The sequence below is a fragment of the Rhinatrema bivittatum genome, chromosome 6 (assembly GCF_901001135.1).
Source record: "Rhinatrema bivittatum chromosome 6, aRhiBiv1.1, whole genome shotgun sequence".
NCBI lineage: Eukaryota > Metazoa > Chordata > Amphibia > Gymnophiona > Rhinatrematidae > Rhinatrema > Rhinatrema bivittatum.
The window spans coordinates 249,254,288-249,275,267 of record NC_042620.1 but is presented as its reverse complement, the minus strand read 5'-3'; the positions used below and the strand labels follow the sequence as shown (position 1 = coordinate 249,275,267).

The following is a 20,980-nucleotide window of genomic DNA, read 5'->3' as shown; positions in this document are numbered from 1 at the left end:
GGACACTGAAGGATTAGAAACAGCTATCAATATTCCTGGGAAGAAATTGGAAAAGCCGTTGGTTATAACGGACAGTGTATGGACTGCTATTATGACTCTGGAGAAATCAATATCTACACTAACAAATGTGATAATAGATGTGAATAAGCGTGTGGTAAAATCGGAACATCAGAGTGAAGCACAAAAAGTAAAAATGGAGGAATTAGAACAGAAAGTGATCCAGGTTCAGAAAGTACAAGTAGGTATAATTCAAGGGGAAATGGAACAGACAAAGAAGTTGGAAAGGCTGGAAAATGAAATGAAATATCTGAACTTAAGAGTTATACATTTTCTCCAAATTAGAGGTGTATAAATACAAGATCAATTTAAACAATATATGCAGGAGGTACTAAAAATACCTTTAGAAGCTATTCTGTTAGAATGAACTATAGTACGCTTACTCCAAACTTACTTATGTGCCTACTTGTAAACTGTTGCGATTGTATATAACTTAGCGACGGTATAGAAAATACTTTAAATAAATAAATAAATATTCCACCATTGGCTAAAATATAATATGTGTCCTATGAAAAAGCAAATGAAGAAGAATTGCCTCCTTTAAATGTGATGGATTTACTCAAGACCTCAGAAGAAGATATGGTTGAAAAACGTGTCAGAAGTTCGACTTTACATTAGACTACACGTCGGCATACCATCCACAGGCCAATGGTCTTGTGGAGAGAACGAACCAAACCTTAAAGCAGTTCCTCCGAATTTATGTCAATGAGAAACAGGATGACTGGGCAAGTCTGTTACCTTGGGCAGAATTTGCGCTTAATTCTCATATCTCCACGGCTACTGGATCCTCGCTATTTCAGATAGTGTATGGGAAGCAGCCACATCCGCCGCTGCCAGTTCCCATTCCTGTTATGTCCCCGGTAGCCCAACTCTCTGCGGATGACTTACACCGCCTGTGGATCTCCACACGGCGCGCGCTGATCAAAGCTAGTCAGGTGGCAAAGAGGTATGCCGATCAGCGGAGAAGACCATACCTGCCTCTCAGATCGGGCCAAAAGGTATGGCTAAGCACGCAGTTCATCCGCCTGATGCTGCCATCAGCGCGACTGGCCCTGCGATTTATTGGGCCATTTCCCATCACCCGACAGGTAGGTGCCATTTCATATCAGCTTCGTCTGCCGCCTTCTCTCAAGATACACAACACGTTCCATGTTTCCCTCTTGAAGCCTCTGGTGTTATCGTGGCCTTCCAGCACGCCTCCGACTCCCCAACCTGTTGCTTCCGAAGACGACCTCAACTATCAAGTCCGGGAGGTCTTGGACGTGAGAAAGCATAGGAAGAAATGGGAGTACCTGTTAGCGTGGGAGGGGTTCGGCCCCGAAGAAAACACCTGGGAGCCGTTGGCCAACATCTTAGACCGGGGCTTGCTTGAGCAATTCCACAGAGACCACCCGTCTAAGCCCAGGCCTCCGGGGAGGTGCCCTAAAGAGGGGGGTACTGTTGTGTTCCGCACTCGTGGAAGGCCATGAGCGTGGCCCCCTACCTTGCCCGCAACAGCGACCCGCCGTGGGACCTCCAAGGGAGACCCCTGACCAGTCGCTTCGGCCGGTGGCCAGTCGCTTTGGCGCGGGCTCCCGCTCTGGCCACCGGGTGGGGAGCTGCCCCTGCTCCTCCCTCGTGGTGTCCTGCAGCATGGCCTCCGGAGGAAATCCAAGATGGCCGCCGCCATCTATAGGCACGAGGCCATGCCCCCTCATTAGATTTAAAGGGACCTGATCCCTTTAACCAGGTTCAGCTGTTCCCTATGAGCCAGAGCAGAGGAAGTATAAAAGGAGGCTTCCTCTACTCATTCCTCGACTTGGCAACTTCAGTGGTTGGTCAGGTCTACTTGCTTTGGTGAGTTCTTGTGTCTTGAATCCTTGTTCCTGTCTTGTCTTGGTGTTCCTGGTTCCTGACTTCGGATCGGCTAGCGTTGATTCCTGGTGTGTGACTTTGGATCGGCTAGCTGTTATTCCTGGTGTTTGATTTCGGACTGGCAAGCGGTGATCCCTCGGTGTGTGACCTCGGACTGGTAAGCGACGACCCTCTGGCACTTGACCTTGGACTTCTTCTTGACCATCGTCTCCAAGGGCCCACCTAAGTCCCAGTGGCCCAGGTCCCTATGGGCTCCTCCTGGGGGGACCGCGGACTTCCAGTGGCGAAGACACACTTCCTCAACGTCATGACTATTCGTCTGTCTCTACAGTCGCCTCTGCCTCCAGTGCCGAGGGTCAGCTGGTCACGTCTTCTGTTCCTGCCTCACCACCCGACGGGAGAACCTACAGATCTTTCTCCTAAGGTATTCCATCCTCCCGTTGGCCCAAGGGTCCACAAGCCTGAGCATAACACTCAAAGCTTAAATGGAGATCTGCAGATTTAGGAAGCAGTTGAAGACTTGTTTATTTGTTCAGGTATTCCAATCTATGATATAATAAAGAATAAAAATTCAATATGGTGGGCACTATTGAGTGCACATGGTGATGGTTGCTCATTGCTAGAGCTCCATCTGCAACCACAGCATTATTCCACTATATAAGTGCTATCTTGCCACCCAATTAAGGTAAATCTGATCTTTATTAGCTGGACATGTAATGGGGACCGGGGGGGGGGGGGGGGCAAGAAATCTTGGCAAAAAATCAGTTCAGATTACTGACTATTACCGACAGATAGGAGAAACGGATTACCAAGGAACTACATGTGCAGATAGCATGACAGGTGCTAGGCCACTGATACCTAAAGAGGCTGATTCACAGTGTGAATAAGTTATGCTGGAGATTTGGGATTTACAGGACGAATTCTCAAAAGACTTTCAATCATTAAAAAGCTTGATCACTGAAGTAAATGATAAACTTGATAAGCTTGTCCCTTAAGTGGAAGAACTCGAGAAAAGAGTTTCCAATTTGGAATACTGGGAAACAAAGGAACTGAATTCTTTGGTAGACCTTTAGAAACAGATCATTGATCTGCAAGGGAAGGTAGTATATCTTGAGGATAGATCCTGGAGTAATATTAGGATCCTGGGGATTCCTGAGAAGAAGGGAACAACATTTGTTTATTTGTGAAAAACATTTTGTACAAAGTGTTAAAACCAAGTGAATCCACCCAAAAGTTTCTACTAGATTTAGCACACAGGTTGCCAAGCACTTGAAGAGGTGGCAAACCTTGTGCAGTCCTAATTAAATTTCTTTATTATCAAACAAATGAATGAGTACTATTATGAGCAAGAGAACTGGAGAGCATGCATTACAAAAATCATCATGTGTACCTATTCCCAGATTATAGCATGGATACTGTGCATAAACGGGCAGGGTATGCTGAGATAAAAAAAAATGTTGCATGAGCAACAACTAAAATTCCATTTACCCTACCCTGTGAAACTCTCAGTTCAAATAAAACGGAGAGTGGAAGGCCTTTTACTCACCTGCAGTTGCAATAATCTCTCTTCGAAGCTGGTCAGAGTCTTCTCATGAGGTAGTAGATGTTGTGGCACCACAGTCACGTGCGGCCTCCTCTTCATCTGGGTGCTCCTATGCTAGGGTATATAAAGTCACTGGGAGTAGATGTGAAAAAAGATCTGCTTCAACTGACATTATTTGAGGACAGGGGGCAAGCCAAACGCTGATTCTGGAGACAGCTGACAGAAAGTTGGCCACAACTCAGCTTCATGGAAAGTAGTCACTACTATTGAATGAGATCTTGGTGATTTGAAGAAGTCATGGGGCTGGGAAAAACGCCTCTGTTATTCTTCTTTTGAGGGTGGAGGCTGAGAATTTAGGTCTCTGCCCTTAGCTGATTTGTGAATGGTGAGACTGTATTACTGAACACTGAAAGTTAGCAGATTGACTTAGTATGAGGCCTAGAAATAGAATGTTTAGTGCAGTGGTTCCCAATCCTGTCCTAGGGACCCCCCAGCCAGTCGGGTTTTCAGGATATCCACAATGAATATTCATGAGAGAAAATGTGCATGTTATGGAGGCAGTGCATGCAAATGTTCTCTTATGCATATTCATTGTGGATATCCTGAAAACTGGGAAATAGGATAGGGAAAAGGGGGGGGGGAAGTAGGGGATTAAGGAACTGGGTAAACAGTTTGGAGGAAGGGTATTTGGGTATGTTTGGAAGATTTTATGTTCTTTCAGGGAATGAAAACCTTTATGGGGGAATATGCATTGCTATTGATAGTATGAGCATGCTTCTTAGAATGGGTTCTCTTAAGCTTTGCGTCTGGAATGTGAAGGGATTTAATCGCCCGATAAAGAGGAGGAAAGTGAGCGACAGATTTACATAACTGGAAAAGGATATAGTTTTCTTTCAAGAGGTTCATTAGCTAGAGCAGGGCTTCCCAAACCTGTTGTGGGGACCCCACAGCCAGTCATATTTTCAGGATATCCACAATGAATATGCATGAGATACATTTGCATATACTGAGACTCCATGATATGCAAATGTATCTCATGCATATTCATTGTGGATATCCTGAAAACCTGACTGGCTGTGGGGTCCCCAGGACAGGTTTGGGAATCCCTGGGCTAGAGGCCACTGAGAAATATGGGGTGAATTTTAAAAGCATGGCTCATGCTAAAAGATCCATTTATGTGAGTATCTGGGCCGAGCTTGAATGCCGCATATTTTAAAAGCCACTAATTATGCACGTATATGCGCATGCTCGAGCCAAAAAAGGGCCGGAGGATAGGCGTTCTAGGGCAAGGCCAACAGTTATGTAAAAATGATGGCCACAGTGCACAGCAGCATGTTAGCTGGGTACCTTTACTGCTGCTACTGATGCAATGTAATTATGCAGAAATCACTTTTAAGGCCTATCACAACAGGGTGAGGGACCTGGGACAACTTGGAGGAGTCTAAGCAGAAGAGCCAGAGGGGTCTGGATGACCTTGAGATAGACTGGGCAAACTGGTGGACTACTTGGTAAAACTGGGAATGTCCTTCACGTGAGAATGTTTTAAAATCCACTTTCATGTGCATATTAAAGCCAACAAAGTCCTAAGGAAGATATACAAAGTATGTTTGCTTGAGTAACAGCTTAAAATTAGGAGCACACATATGCATGGTAAGTGTATTTTTAAATTATACATGTGCAACTGAACGCATGATTTAAAATTCCAATGTATGTCCGCTCACAAGCCCATTCACACATATATAGGTACCCATGCATTCATTTTAATGTTACCATCTATATGCTCAAGGCAAAATATGTTGCAGAATGTTTTTCCTTTACAGGAAAGAAGAAAAGAGATGTTGCAATTCTGACTGGGAAAATTGTTAATTTTAAGTCTCTGAAGATAATACAGGATCCTGATGGGAAATATTTCTTGGTTAGAGAGTTGCTGATGGAAATATGTTAACTATGTTAAATGTCTTTGCATCTAATGAATGGTCCAGGCCAGCGATTCATGACACAATAGTGTCACGGCACACTATTGTGTCATGAAGCACCGGCAGGTGTGTCACGCACCCACTGCTCTTCCCACCCCCCCTCCTTTCACCACAGCGAGATGAACACTGCTGCCTTTCCTGCCTGGGCTATCAGCACATTCAAGCCCCGAGTTGAACGGCAGCAGTGTTTTGTGGAAGTCGGCAACAGGAACGTGACCTTTTTTTTTCCCCACCCCTGTGGCCTGGAAGAGGAAGTGATGTTTACCGGGCACTTGGGAAGAAGAAAAGGCCACGCCTGCATGCTGCTTCTGCAGAAGGAGCACAGCGGCACCGCTGCCCCCCTCATCCCCGGCTCTGATCTCCCCTTCTCTCGCCAGCACTACACCAGCAAGAAAATATAAAATTAATAATAATAATTTAAAAAAAAGGCTGGGGTGGGGAGAGAAGCATAAAATTACATTCTCAGCTGATTGCTCTGTGCCGCGATCGATAGCAGCACAAACAAACAGCTGAGTGCTGCCTTCTTAGTGCTGTGGGGCTGGGGAGGTCACTCCTGCTGGTTTCCAACCAGACAGGACACTACTTTTAATAGCTGCATACTGGCTACCTTGTGCTGTAGCTGCTATGTGTGCTGTGGGTGGGGGTGAGTGAGACAGAGAGTGAGTCAGCATGTGTGTAAGTGTATGAGAGAATGTGTGTGTAATTAAGAGAAATGTGTGAGTCAAGAGACTGCTCAGGAAAGTCATAGGTGTGTGTGAGAGAAAGAGATTGGTCAGGGATGTGACTGGTGTATGTGTGTGAGAGAGAGAGAGATTGGTCAGGCAGGTGTCTGGCGTGTGTGAGAGAGAGAGAGATTGGTCAGGCAGGTGTCTGGCGTGTGTGTGTATATGTGAGAGAGAGAGATTGGTCAGGCAGGTGTTTGGTGTGTGTGTGTGAGAGAGAGATTGGTCAGGCAGGTGACTGGTGTGTGTGTGTGTGTGAGAGAGAGATTGGTCAGGCAGGTGACTGGTATGTATGTGTGTGTGAGAGAGAGATTGGTCAGGCAGGTGACTGGTGTGTGTGTGTGAGAGAGAGATTGGTCAGGCAGGTGACTGGTGTGTGTGTGTGTGTGAGATAGACTAGTCATGGGCCCTAAGGAAGAAGAGTGTGAGGACAGAACTTCAGCAGCCCTTGCTGCTTCTGGTATGTGCTATTGGCGTACAGGGGAAAGTAGTAGGAGAGTTACTGGCGAGGGTAAGTAAAGGTGGCTTTTTAAGTTTTTCTTGATTGACTGCCATTTTAATTATTAGGTATTATGTGATGTGTCTGCTGTTAGAAATATTTTATTGGTATTTGGAGAATTTTTAATAATTTTGAAAAGTTTTAATAATTTTAATAAATGTTCCATTTATTAGTTGTTTTGAAACATTTATTATATTCTAGTTTTAGAATTATTTTATATTTTTCGGGGAATGTATAAATAGAAATGGGGACAAAAACTGAACTGGAAACAGCAAGAAGCCAAACTCTGCATGCAGTAAAACAACGCAAAAACAAAAACATTAGCTTTATGGTCACTTTATTCTGTATTTGGTGAAGGTCTGTCTGTGTTCTGCATGTGTGACCCAGCTAAGGATGTTCTGCGAGCTTGAAGTTTCTTGGTAGGGATCTATATCAGCTTGGCTTGTTCTGTTTTCCTAATAGGAGGTGTATTGGTGTTAAGGGCCTGGTGTTATTTTTGCAGTGCTGCCTTTTCATAGGTAGGGTTGTTACTGTTTGAATTCCATAATGCAGGTGTAACTTTGTGCACATTGGGGCGGATTTCAAAAGGGTTACGTGCGTATATTACACACGCGTAACCCCGAATACCCCCTCCTGCGCGCAAGCCCTGGGACACGCGTATGTCCAGGGGCGGGACCTAGACCTCCGGCACAGTGGCTGTGCCGGGGGATTGCGCGCCGGCACTTGGCCGGTGCGCGCAACCTACGCCTGCCCAGAGGCAGGCGAAACTTATTTAACAAAGGTCGGGGGGGGGGGGGGGTTAGATAGGGCTGGGGGGGGGGGGGGGGGGGCGGAAGGAAAGTTCCCTCCGAGGCCGCTCTGGAGAGAATGGAGGAAGGCTGTGTGGCTCGGCGCGCGCAAATTGCACAATTGTGCACCCCCTTGCATACGCCAACTCTGGATTTTATAACATGCGCGTGGTTGCGCGCGCATGTTATAAAATCAGGCGTACATTTGTGTGCGCCAGGTTGCGCGTACCTCTTAAAATCCAGCCCATTAGTTTGCGTACATTATTTCAGATCCTGGAAGTCTGATAGGTGCTATATTTTTGTTTTGCACAGAATGCAGAGCGACTTTTTTGGTTTTCCATTCCAGTTTCTGTTTCCATATTTGTAATTTGTGGCCTTTCTGTCCTTGGTGAAGGTTGATTCTATGTGTGTGACCGAGGTGAAGTATTTTACTAGCATGTAGGCATTTGTATCAATATTATTTGTTGTGTTTTCTCAACAGAACATGCATTGGTGGTAAATTACAGTTTTTCATAAGGAGGGCTATTGCACCTGCTAGGAGAGAGTGTTTATGTTGCTGTTATTGAGATGTCACCAGAAATATCTTTTTTTGTATTGTAAATTGAACGGGGAATGTCCTAGTTCTGCTCTGCACCCATTGTTGGGGGTCGAGGGGGTTCCTGTGGAATGCAGAGTGTTTGTTTACATTTAGCCTGGTGATGGTCACATGCTCAGTGTGTCATGCATGTGAGAACCATCTGTCAGGTGTGTCCCGACCAAAAAAAGGTTGAGAACCATTGGTCTAGGCAGTTCTTTCAAAATAGTTTTTATTTGTTATGCATGGAGAGGAAAGGAGTCTTATTGGTGGGAAGGAATTTTAATATTATTTTGGACTCTATAGCTGATAAATCAACCCTGGGGAATTACTGGAAGGAGATATCTAAACGTCTACAGAAAAATATGAGGGATATTATGACAAAGGTGCCATCTGATGCAAAAAAAAAAAACTATATCCTTTTTGCTGTCCCGCAAATCTCATATACAAGAATTCATCCATGGTGGATGGGGAAAGAGGATTTGTGGCGAGTTAGACACTGTTAAATTGATACTATAGTGATTTTAGACCATGTACCTGATACTATTGATTGTAAATGTGAAGCGTCTTCTTGGGTGAGAAGTGGGCGATAGCATCTTGCAGGAGAGATTGTCTATTTGTCAGAAAATTATTGATAGCTGGGAAGAATTCCTGAAATTTAATAATTTGCCTGAGATTAATATTAAGACCCTTTGGGAAGCAGGAAATGCCACTCTGAGAGGCTGTCTTATTTCAACTGTGGCCTTTAAAAAGAGAGAAAGGGAATCTAAGCTTAGTGTATTACTGATGGATATGGGAAACAAAGAAATGGAGCACAAACAGACGGTGTGGGAAACTGTATTTAAAGAATTATTTAAGCTGAGAGCTCAATATAATGCTATATTGAAATCATTTCCTCTACCATCTCAGGCTATTATCTGACCTGCCCTCTTCTTTCTTCCTCCAAAAACTTGATTGGAATCCCCACTGTAAAGCATATCCGTCTGGTTGAATCTAGGGCCCGTATCTTCAGTGTGGCTGGCCCTGTGCTCTGGTACAATCTCCCTGATGAAATTAGGGCTCAGCAGGACTTGTTCCATTTTCGCAAGCTCCTCAAGACCCATCTGCTCACCTGGACTTTCAACCACTGACCATGCTGGGATCAGGAGAAGTGCTTTTCTTTCTCTTCCCTCCTTGTCTACAGTAACAAAGTGGTAACACAAATGATGCTGGATGTCCTTTGAGTTGTTTGTCTGCTCCTTTCCCATTATTGTAATGTCAATTTTGATTTTTTTTTTAATTCTTTATTTATTCATTTTCTAATAAATCACACACCATATGATTTACAAGTAAGGAAATATATGGTTTAGTAAAAGGAAATTTAACTTAAAACAAAAGAGGACAAAATTCCTAAATATACCATGGTATTCTAATTATATTTATCTAAACCATTACATATCAAATCAAAGATGAGAGGATTTTGCGGACAAAGAAATCAAGGGAGATTTTTACAACAATATACCAATAATCAGATTATATGCATAGAACTTGCATTCAAATAACTAACTTAAATGTTGGACACTGGGGATGAGGTTGTTAAATGGTGCTGAGCTAGAAAATTTTTTAACTGATCGGGTATGAAAAAAAATATAGAGTTCCTCTTGCTTTTTAATTAAACACTTACAAGGAAATCTCAATGTAAAAGAGAAACCCAAGGCAATAACTTCTGGACGAAAAGCCAAAAAGGATTTTCGCCTTCCTTGCGTGGATAGTGCCTGGTCAGGAAACACTTTAACTAATTTCCCCAGGTGGTTAATAGGGTATTTGCTGAAATATCTCTTCATTATCAAATTGATATCATTTATTGATGAAAAGGTTGCCAGCAAAGTTCCCCTGTCAATCACATGAGCAGACGAGTCTTCAAGAAAATTCGTTAAATCTCCCTGAGACATCTGATTTGATCCATTTTGTATTTCATTTCTGGGTTTATGTTGGTTTTGTGGATCCTTGGGCCGATCGGAACCGAGGGATGGAATACTGTGCGGGTTGCAGCAGGGGTCCCGACCGGGAGGCGGCGGAGGCAGACTCGTGGATGGCCGAAGGGAGAAGCACGGAGGATCCTATGCGACCAAGGGCTCCGAAGAGGAGTGACGTGGAAGTAAGGCTGACCTGGTGGTAGAAGATCTTCGCCCTGGAAGCCGATACCCCCCCGAGAGGAGCTCGTAGGAGTCCGGCCGCTGGGACTTAGGAGGTTCGCCCTGGAAGCCGGTGCCCCCCCAGGAGGAGCCCGTAGGGGCCCGGCCGCTGGGACTTAGGAGAGTCCTCAGAGATGGAGTCAGTGGGTCGTACCTCACCAGGCCAGGGTCGTGTGCCAGAGAATATCCGCTTGCCAAACCAGAGTCAGAAGCCAGGGAATCACCGTCAGCCGATCCGAGTCAGGATCCAGAGAAACGTCGTCAGCCGATCCGAGTCAGGAGCCAGAGAAACGTCGTCAGCCGTTCCGAGTCAGGAGCCAGAGAACGCCGTCAGCCGATCCGAGTCAGGAGCCAGAGAAACACAAGGAAGAAGCCAGGAACTCCGCAACAGGAACTAGAAAACCAGAGAACCTTGTTGCAAGGCAGGGAGGTGCTGGGCTGCAGGGCTTAAGTAGCCCTGCAGCGTCTGACGTCATCCAGGGGTGGATCCGGGCTTTCCCGCGCTGGTCCCTTTAAGTGAGGGGCAGGGACGCGCGCGCGTCTAGGGGCGGAGCCAGCCGCGGGGAACGCCGGCGAAGAAGAGGAGGCTGGGACGTGGTGCCCGAGGGCCCTGCAGGCCCGAGTGAGGACGGCTCGCGCCGCGGACACTGCGCCCGAGGTCCCTGCAGCCCGGCAAGCGGGGAGCCCGAGGCGGAACCGCGGCAGGGTAAGCGCCGGTCCCGGGGCCGTCCCGGGACCGCAACAGTTTAGGTAGAAAATAATTTATAACAGGAGACTCTTCACTAACAAAGCCCAGGTTTTCATTAAGAAACTTTTTCAAGGAAACTAACGGTACTTCCCCAATTAACCTGGGGAAGTTTAGAAATCTTAAATTTAAACGCTTGGCATTGTTTTCGAGAGTTTCAACTCTCCTACTAATGCTTTCCCTATCCTTAACCACTGCGAAATAAAGATCTTGATTCTTTTTTTTCATTAGCCTCAAGTACTTTAATTCTATTAATAGAATCTTTAATTTGTTTTTGTGTCTGGTAATATTCCTGTTGGTTCCCTGACCTTAGTGTGTCCACTTTAGTTTCCAACCCTTTAATATTGTTCATCATTCCAACCATCATCTCCCATAAGGTGTCCAACGTTACCACCGCAGGACGGGTGAGTGGAGCTGGGGGTATTCTGCTGGTCAGATGTCTTTCAGACCCCTTAGGGGAAAGTTTTGCCTCTATCCCTCCTTCTGCTCCTGATGGAGACAAACATTCAATACCCAGAGCTACCTGTGCTCCCAGTCCATTACTGTGGGTTTGATATCCCGCTCCAGGGCTGGCAGAGATAGTATCCACAGGGGCTTCTCCAGTTTCCACTCCTCACCTACTCTCTGCGCTGGTGGAAGTCCAGCATGTGGACTTAGGGAGGCCTCCTCTGGGGGCTCAATCAGTCCTCCCTGACTGATTAGCACATCAGGCTCCTCGGTACCTGCCTTATGTGATGCAGGTGAGATCATGAAGCGGCTAATTTCTTGATGTATGGGTGAGGGTAACGGAAGTGAGGGAATAACCCTCACCTTTCTTTTCCTTTTAGGGGGCATATTTCAATATTCAAACACCTATACAACTGAATCTGCGTTGCTTCCACTCTGAACTATGCAATTATTAATTATTCACCTGCAAAGATGGTCCGTGGAAGAAACAGGTAGGAGATAAGGAAACACCAATACCTTTAGAGAGGCCAGTCCGTCAAGCAGATGTCCCAGGCAAGATCCAGGTGAAGCCAGGCAAAGCCTGTCATGCCGCGCGCCCCCTTAGGCGGCGCGCCGCACCCAGCCCGATTTTGTAGGGCTTCCTGGTTCTGCCTCCGGGTCCGTCCCTTGACGTCGCCGGGTCCCCGGCTGCGGCTCACTGTCGGGTTTGGCAGGCTCTGCTCACTCCGGATAGCTTCAGCTTGATTTTACAGGAAGATGTTCCGAACCAGTACCTTCTCCACGCTCTCAAAGGAGGTTTTCACCCAGCCCGATTTTGTAGGACTTCCTGGTTCCGCCTCCGGGTCCGCCCCTTGACGTCACCGGGTCCTCGGCTGCGGCTCACCATCGGGTTAGGCAGGCTCTGCTCACTCCGGATAGCTTCAGCTTGATTTTACAGGAAGATGTCCCGAACCAGTACCTTCTCCACGCTCTCAGTCAATTTGATTTAGTTATTGTAAATTTTTGACTGTAGTCCACCGAAATCTGTGGAATAGCAGCCTATATATTATATAAATAAATAGATGAGAGAACTGGATATTTAATGAAGCTCACAAAAGCACATTTTGAGAAAAATAATAAACCCGGGAGAATACTGGCACATCTTAGGGGGAGGAAGGTAAGTAATATAATGAGGGAACTTAAGGAGGGTGGGAGGATGATTGATTCTTCAGTGGCAATTGTGGAAGCTTTTACAAATTTCTGTCGAGACTTATATTCTTCTCAAAAGGGGAAGGATGTGGAAGAAACTAGGACATTTGTGAAAGATATTTAGCTTCTTAAGCTTAGTATGGAGGACAGGGATAGATTAGATGCCACAATCACATTCCTTGAGGTATTAAGAGGATATTAAAAAATTGAGAGTGGGGAAGGCCTGTGGTACAGATGGCTTTGGCATAGAATATTATAAGAAATTTTCTGAGAGACTGGCTCCCATTTTAGTCAGACTTCTTTCAAAATATATTAGTGGATAGTATACTTCCCAAGATCCTATATGAGGTGACTCAAAGATGGGAAGCCAAAGGAAGAATATGCCTCCTACCAGCCTATTTCTTTGTTAAATAAGAACATGAAGTATTAACAAATAGATTAGACTGGTTGATGGGGAAACTTATTCATAGGGATCAAATGGATCTTATTTCATGTAGGCATTTTAGATTTGAACATGGCAGATCTATTGTAGAAGGAAGCTGAGGAATATTTTAAAATCAATTCTGTTTTATATATTTTGAGGTCTTGTGGGAAACAACGGTGATTCCCACAGACTTAGAAATAAACTTGTCTGATTCCAGCCTTCTTAAAACAGTATCTCTTTATTATAACTTCACACATGCACAATAATAGACTGTCTTCTCCTCAGACAGTGTACTCTCTTTACTTACAGTGTGTTGCTTTGTCTCAACTCAGTGTTTAGACTCAGTTGCCTTCCTCCCGTAGACTTGGCCTGGTCTGATTCTCCCCACCTGTATCCCAGCTTTTGTTCCTCCTTTGCTGGGCCCCACTCACAGAGCACCGGTGTTTCTTTCACTTTTCTTTTCAAGGCAAAAAAGTTAAAAAAAAGCCTGCTTGACCCTCTGGGTTCTCTCCAGCATTTAGAACCACAGATCCTCTTCACAACTCTCTGCACTCCACACAGACACTTTGCTTTGAAGGTTGCTTTGTTGTTTTTTTTTCTGTGCACTGCTTAAAAAAATTCCATGCATGAGACCATATGTAGGAACGAGCAGTGATTCCCACAGGCCTGGAGACAAACTCTCTTTATTATAACTTTACACGTACATAACAATAGACTGTCTGCTCCTCAGACAGTATACTCCCTTTACTTACAGTGTGTTGCTTCATCTCAACTCAGTGTTTGGACAGTGTTGCATAAATAAGCTAACTTCCTCCCGGAGACCTGGCCTGGTCTGATTCTCCCCACCTGTATCCCAGCTCTTATTCCTCCCTTGCTGGACCCCACCCACAGACCACCGGTGTTTCTTTCACTTTTCCTTTCAAGGCAAAAAGGTAAAAAAAGCCTGCTTGACCAGCAATAATGTATTCACTGTTAAACCGCTGTCTATCATCCAGCAGAGCTTCTCCCTTTAGCTGGTTCAACCCTAAAACTTCCTGGCTGTCCCTGCAACCAGGCCCACTTACTGTTTCCTCTCTACTTTAAACTTTGGGGGAGTTTTTTCTGCAGTGCAGCTTCTGCCACACCCTTTTACAAACCACCATGCACTCCTGCACTCTGTACTTTAAGAGCCACAGACCATCTGGGTTCTCTCCAGCATTTAGAACCACAGATCCTTTTCACAACTCTCTGAACTCCACACAGACACTTTGCTTTGGAGGCTGTTTTTTTTTTTTTCTGTGCACTGCTTAAAAAAGATTCCATGCATGACACCATATGTGGGAATGAGCAGTGATTCCCACAGGCCTGGAGACAAACTCTCTTTATTATAACTTTACACGTACATAACAATAGACTGTCTGCTCCTAAGAGAGCACATTCTCTTTACTTACAGTGTGCTGCTTCATCTTAACTCAATGTTTGGATAGTATTGCATACAGGAGCTGCCTTCCTCCTGGAGGCCTGGCCTGGTCTGATTCTCCCCACCTGTATCCCAGCTCTTATTCCTCCCATGCTGGGCCCCACCCACACAGCTTTCTCTTTTAAGGGGAATTAAGGTGGACTAGGCATCCAGCCTGGTCCCACACAGGTTTAAGGAGTAAAATAGGGGCACTGCCTCTCAGGTCCATATTCGGCTGATGTGTGGCTGTGCTAGATAGCCAGTTATACTGTTATATATAGCTGTCCTAAAGTTAGCTGGTTATATTTAACCAACTAACCTGCAGGGTATATTCAGTGGTGCGGTTGGGCCGCTGAATATACTCAACTATCTTAAAGTTAGCCGGTTATCTATAATTGCTAACTTTAGGACAGCCCTATGGCTCAACCATAGTTAGACATAGAAAGTAACCAGCTAACTCTGCTCCTCCTTAGAACATCTCCTGCCAGCCCCCGGAACGCCCTCATCTTATCCAGCTAATTCTAGCTGGCTAACTTGTTATCTGGCTCAAATCTAGACAGATAAGGGCTGAATATAGCCAGGTAAGCTTTTTAGATGGATAAGTATTACGTTATCCATCTAAATGGCTTTTGAATATGGGCCTCTGTACGTCTTTGATTCTGATGTCTTTTTTTGTTTTATGGAGAATGAATATATTTTGTTAACCGCCTCGAGTGGGTGATAGTGTGGTATACAAATTTAAAAAATAAATACATTTGCATGTTTCATGACCTTCTGATTACAGGTAGGATCGCCCCAAAATCTCTGGCTTGTTTGATGTATCAGTCATCCTATATTGCTCTCTTGGATTAATAGAGTGGCCCTCATCTCCTTTTAGTAGGATCACTGAAACTGTGTGTTTCTTCGAGTTGTACAAATGTGAGAGAGGAGAAAAAGGGATTACTGTGGGAAAGATGAGGATTATCAGTGCTGTAAACTCCTCAGTATACAGCATTGTGAAGGAGGGTATTAGGTACCCTAGACAAAATTTTAATCTTGTGTCCTTTGCTTTACTTGTCTGCTTATGTGTAGCAGCTCTGGCACAGCAGCCCACTCTCATCTCTCTCACTCTCTGCCAAGTCCTGCATCACCTTCCCTTTGCCCCCTGTCTAATCCAGCATCTCACTTCTCTATTCCCCCTACCCAGCAACTTTCCTCTCTTATTCTCCTCCCTAGTATTCTCCTCTTTCTCCCCTTCATGCCCTGCTCAACACACCAGCTTCACTCCAAAATCTTTTACCTCTTTTTGCAGTATCAAGCATCTACTCTTACACCAGCCCCTTCTTGCCCAGAATCTTCTCTCTCAACACCCTAGACTCTCCTGCCTAGCATGCTCTCTTTTCACCCACCCAGCACCCTCTCTCCACTTCTCCCTACCCACCCAGCTTACTCTGTGTTTATGTCCTCAGCTTCTTCTCCATCTCCATCACCAGCATCCATTCCCTTCTCTCTTGTGGTGCTGTGCCTTAAAAGTGGATAGGCAGCACCTAGAAATTTCTGGCGGTTATGCAGCTACCCATAATTTTGGCACCCTGGGCAACTGCCTAGTTTGCCTAATGGGAGAACCGGCTTTGGAAGGAGGAAACATTATTGTGGAAAGGATGAGGATTATTAATGCTTCTCAGTGCCTTTGTAAAATTTCAGAGGAAATGGAAGAGGAGGAGGATGAGTAGTACGCACCAGAAGGAAGAGGTTTTGGCTCCACAATCTCTAGGAAGGGGATGCGGTCATAAATTGGTGCTCTTCTGCACTTTTCCAAGTCCCCATCATTCAGTACCATATCTGTGATCTCCTGCAGCCATGTGGTTCCTGCATAGGATACACAAGTATTTAAAACATTGCAGGCGAGGGATATGATTGCCTCAGTATCTGTTTGTCTTTCATAAAGTCAATTATTTATGTTTATTTTACATTTTATTTCTGTATCTGTCTTTATATGATGTAGAATATTCATAATTGTATAGTTTCTGGGGAAACCTGGATTATTTTCAGATTATGAGAGAGGGGAAACCGGTAAAAAAAACAAAACACACATACACACACAGAAAAATGAGAGCTGAAATAGAAAAGTTAAAACCAGAGATGTCGTTATCTAGGTGCATATAGGCCTGTACCCAGAAAAGGAGGCCCAGCAGGACTGCCAACCTTTGCCCTCCTGACCATAGCCAAAGGAGGCTGAGCAGAGCCACTGGCACCTCCCCTCCCTCCTGTAGACAAAGAAAAGGCTCAGAGTGAATGCCCACATCCCCTTCAGCAGGCAGCAGAATAAAAGGACTAGTGGGGCCACAAGTACCTCCCTTCCTGTCAGCAGCCAAATAAGAGCCCCAACTTGGCCTGGGGACTATCCCTCCTGCCATCAGATGAACAGGAGGTCTGCTGGCCACCTTCCCTCATTCCTGTGATTGAAGGCCAAGAATGAGAACCTATGTGAAAGGGTAAATGAGAGAGCTAGTGTATGTGGGTGTGTGGGAGAGAGTCTTTATGTGTCGGGGGGGGGGGAAGAAAGAGCCAGTGTTTGAGTGTGAGGGGGTTGTGTGTGTGTGTGTGTGTGTGTGTGTGTGTGTGTGTGAGAGTGAGTGAAAGAGAGAGATCCCAGTGTGTTTGTAGGCTGGGGAAGAGAGAGCCTCTGTGTGTGTGTGTGTGTGTGTGTGTGTGTGTGTGTGTGTGTGTGCGCGTGTGCGTGAGAGAGAGACAGTGAGCTTATGTGTGTATGTAAGAGGAGTGTTCATGAGAGTGAACATGTATTAGTGTGTGTGTGAGAAAATGAAAACATGCATGCTACAGAGTGTTTACTGTATATATATGAGAGAGAATAACATTTGTGCATCCCCACTGCCTCCACTAATCCATGACAATCTCAGGGTAACTAGAAATCAAATGTTCCCAGGTATGGAGAGCGGAGGAATTATTTTATCCCTGTTAGTTTTAATTATTGAATGTTATTTGATGTGTCCGCTATATTGAAATATTTTAGTGTTTGGTAAATTTTTAAAATTCTTAACATGAGTTTTTAATTTTTTGATGTTATTCTATTCTTCAGCTTGTCTACCACACAACTTTTGCATTAGGCATCTATGTCTACTTGCAGGTTGCCCTAGCACCATGGTAGCAGCTGTGTACCAACTGAGGAAGAGTGAGGGAGTTGTATAAGTTTGAGAATCCCCACAGCCCAAGAGCAGACAGCTAGGAGGCCTATTGTTGCTTGGGACCAGGCCTACCTCCACAGACTGGCTGCCCCTAACCCTGTACTGGCCTAGCATATGGATATGTATAATACCCGTTTGCCATGCCAGTATAGGGGGTGGGTAGCCAGTCTGTGGAGATCTGCCTGGTCCCAAACAACAACAGGCCTCCTAGATGTCTGCTTAAAGGATTCTCTAACCTACACAACTCCCTCTCTCCTCTTCAGTTGTCACACAGCTGTTGACACGGGTTAGAACAGCATGCAAGTAGAAGACATTTTGTTTAGTGTGAAACCTAAAAAGGGTTTGGTCCAGATAGTCTTTCAAGTGGAGTGAGGACCCAAGTAAGGGGCCCAATGTTAAGTCTTGTAGGGTGATTAGTGTAACTTGCCCTTAACACCACACAAGTTTTACATGTACACTCTGTACTCTCTGGCACCTGCAGATTTATGCTCCCTAGATATAAACCACACCTAGGGTTTTATATACTTTTCAAGTAGCCCTCTGACTAAAGACTTATGTTATGATAGCATTCAATGTCAGAGCCAGAGAAAAGGCCCAATGTTTGGTCAGAGGTGATATATCTTCACAATAGAAGAGGCCAATGGTTTGTAATAGCTGCTCTATGATCTTCAATAGAGTAAAGACATAGCTACTGCATTTCTAGCCAAGCATTTCTACACCACTGGACTGCATATGGAGGTGAACACTAGCTAGCTAGTACCCATCTCACATACATGCCCATGAACCCAAGAGTTAGCTAAGAGTATGCTCTCTTGAGAAGGTAACTGGAGCCAATAGTGAAGCTTCACAGTATGGAGCCTCCTGTTTAGCTCTTGCTGACTTCCTTGGGAGCATACAATGAGCTTTTGGTTGTATGCCATAGGGTCTTGCCTGCCACAAAAATGCCTACTTTATGGTCAATGGCACTCTAGCATGCAAGGACATGGGGATCCCAAACCTTTGACCTAGTGAATCCTTAATAAAAAGCATACAATGAAAACAGACAAACAGAAAGTGTTCTTTCAAACCTGTGACCATTTTATTATACAACAAATGTCATCAATAGATTGAAAAGAAATCAATATCTTTGGTAATCACATTCTGCAAGGACAAGATATCTAATTGCACATGACATTGTAACTGAAATGAACAGCACATTGAGCTTAGACTTGTACACACATTGTTGCAAATGGCAAATTACATATACAGTATGAGCATCTTATCCTTTTGCACAATCATGATTACAGCAAAGAACATAGATTGCGGAAGTGGTACCCCAATAGCTACAGTACAGCTCTAATGTTAGAGCTGTTAGCAGCACAACTATGTGATGTTAACCAAAAGGCCCCAGACAATTCATGTTGAAAGAGTACACTCAAGGGGACAGCCTAATGGCCAAGACAGCAGAGTTCAACAAGAAGGCAGCAGGAACAGGACCATAGAACGCAGCATGGAGGCTGAGGACTAGAAGAAGACAGTGCAGCACAAGGCTGAGGACCAGGAGAAGACACTGCAATATGGAGGCAGGAGCCCTAGGAGAAGACACAGAGCAAGGACGCAAGAGCCCCAGGAGAAGATACAGCAGGATGAGATGAGATGAAACATAGCAGCATGGGGGCAACAGCTGGATGAGATGAGATGAGACAGCAGCATGGAAGCAGCAACAGGATGAGATGAGATGGGACACAGCAACATGGAGGCAGCAGCAGGATGAGCTGAGCTGAGACACCAGCATGGGGGCAGCAGTAGGATGAGCTGAGTTATGACATCATCATGAAGGCAGGAGCAGGATGAGATGAGATGAGATGGACACCAGCCTCAGGAATAGGAGATGAGACATGATGAGAATAGACAGCAATTGGAATGTGACTGGACACTGCATCAAGGAGGCTGGAGTATGGGCAGAGCATCGAGGAGGGCTTTAGATCTAGTCAGCAGGACAATAGTGACGGAGAGCAAACCATCCCCTTCACCAAGCCAGCACAGGAACTCTATAGTGAGGATGGGCCCAGCAGTCTTCTTCCATCTAGCCGACCCAGGAATTTTGTAGTGACGACGAGCCCAGCAGTCTTCTTCCATCTAGCCAGCACAGGAACTCTGTACAGAGGCCTGGCCAGGTTTCTTTGGGCAAGTCTTGTTAGTTGGCATTCACTGTCAGCAAGTCTGCTCTTTCATGACAAGGCTTGCCTCTTGGGGGTGGCATGTCTTTGGGGGGCCTACTCGCAGGTTGTCTCTCAGGCCAGGGACTTCTGCAGGGCATGGAGTCCTGGGATACTGAGGAAGGCGGAGGCTCAGGCATACATTGTAATATCTGAGTCAGTATGCTGGTCAAGTTAAATGTCACCACCATTATCAGAGCTTGTGTGTATGCTGCCATCTGATCATGAAGGGCCTGGATTTGATTGTTGACAGTCCTCCTCATGTGCATTAGCTCTGCTTGTATATGGTGGAGGTGTACCCTGTGCCTTCTTTCCAGCTGGTCCAGCTGCTCATGCATTAAGATGGCTGTTGGTGCTGGTGTCGGTGGCAGTGGTGGTATTGTGCTGGTCGTGGCATGAGCTGATGTTTTGGCCTCCAAGAGTGGCATGATGGGGCTGTTGGGCTGCTCCTGCTGAGTGCCTGCTGCTGGCAGTGTGATGTACTCGACAGAGGTTGTGGTGGTTCAACTAGCTCCCACTGCAGGCTGGATTCCTCCTTGAAGGCTGAGATATTTAGGTTCACATTGAATGGGCTTGCTGAACCGAGGGGTTCCTGCATCTGGCAGTGCTCAGGAGGCTGGTTTTGCTGCTCCTCCTCGTCGACCTGTGTCTGTGTGTCCATCAGCAAGGGGGCACAGGAAAGTGCTGCTGCACTGCTGGTCCCTGGGGCTTAACAGCTGTGACCAGCAGACTCCTGGGCAAGAACTGTGGAAACAAAGAAGAAACTATAAGTAACAAAGCCAAGAAGTACCCATGTACCATTTGGAATGAGACTCACACTTTGTATTTCAATCAATGTGAGCATCTTATGCCAAATGATGTGGACAACTTAGCAGCCTTGCCATTTACAGGTGAGGTGAACATACCGGCTGCAGCTCGCGTGGTGTCCAGCCACTCAGCCAGTCCCTCAAACACATCCGGTCCCAGCTGTTGGATGAAGTGCTCCTCTATCTGTGTCAGCACTATTGGACAAGGGGCTCCTCCTCCAGTCTGCTGCATATACTTGTTCCTGTTGGACACCTTGGTTTTCAATTGTGCCTTTATCTCATGGTATCTATGGGCCACCTGTTCCCCACTCTGCTTCATGCTGTTGTGCCTGGATATAGCCTGGGGAATGGAACATCATATC

The 20,980-nt window shown here is 45.6% G+C and overlaps 1 protein-coding gene across 4 annotated transcripts in view; it reads right to left on the bottom strand.

Moving 5' to 3' along the window:
* Positions 1–20,980, bottom strand: part of LOC115094075 (sulfotransferase 1C4-like) — a 113,351-nt gene that overhangs the window by 58,112 nt on the left and 34,259 nt on the right. For all 4 annotated transcript variants that reach the window (XM_029606762.1, XM_029606764.1, XM_029606761.1 and 1 more), the window contains exon 3: positions 16,149–16,277. In XM_029606762.1, coding sequence (XP_029462622.1) covers positions 16,149–16,277 — 129 coding nt within the window. The remainder of the gene's footprint in view (positions 1–16,148; positions 16,278–20,980) is intronic.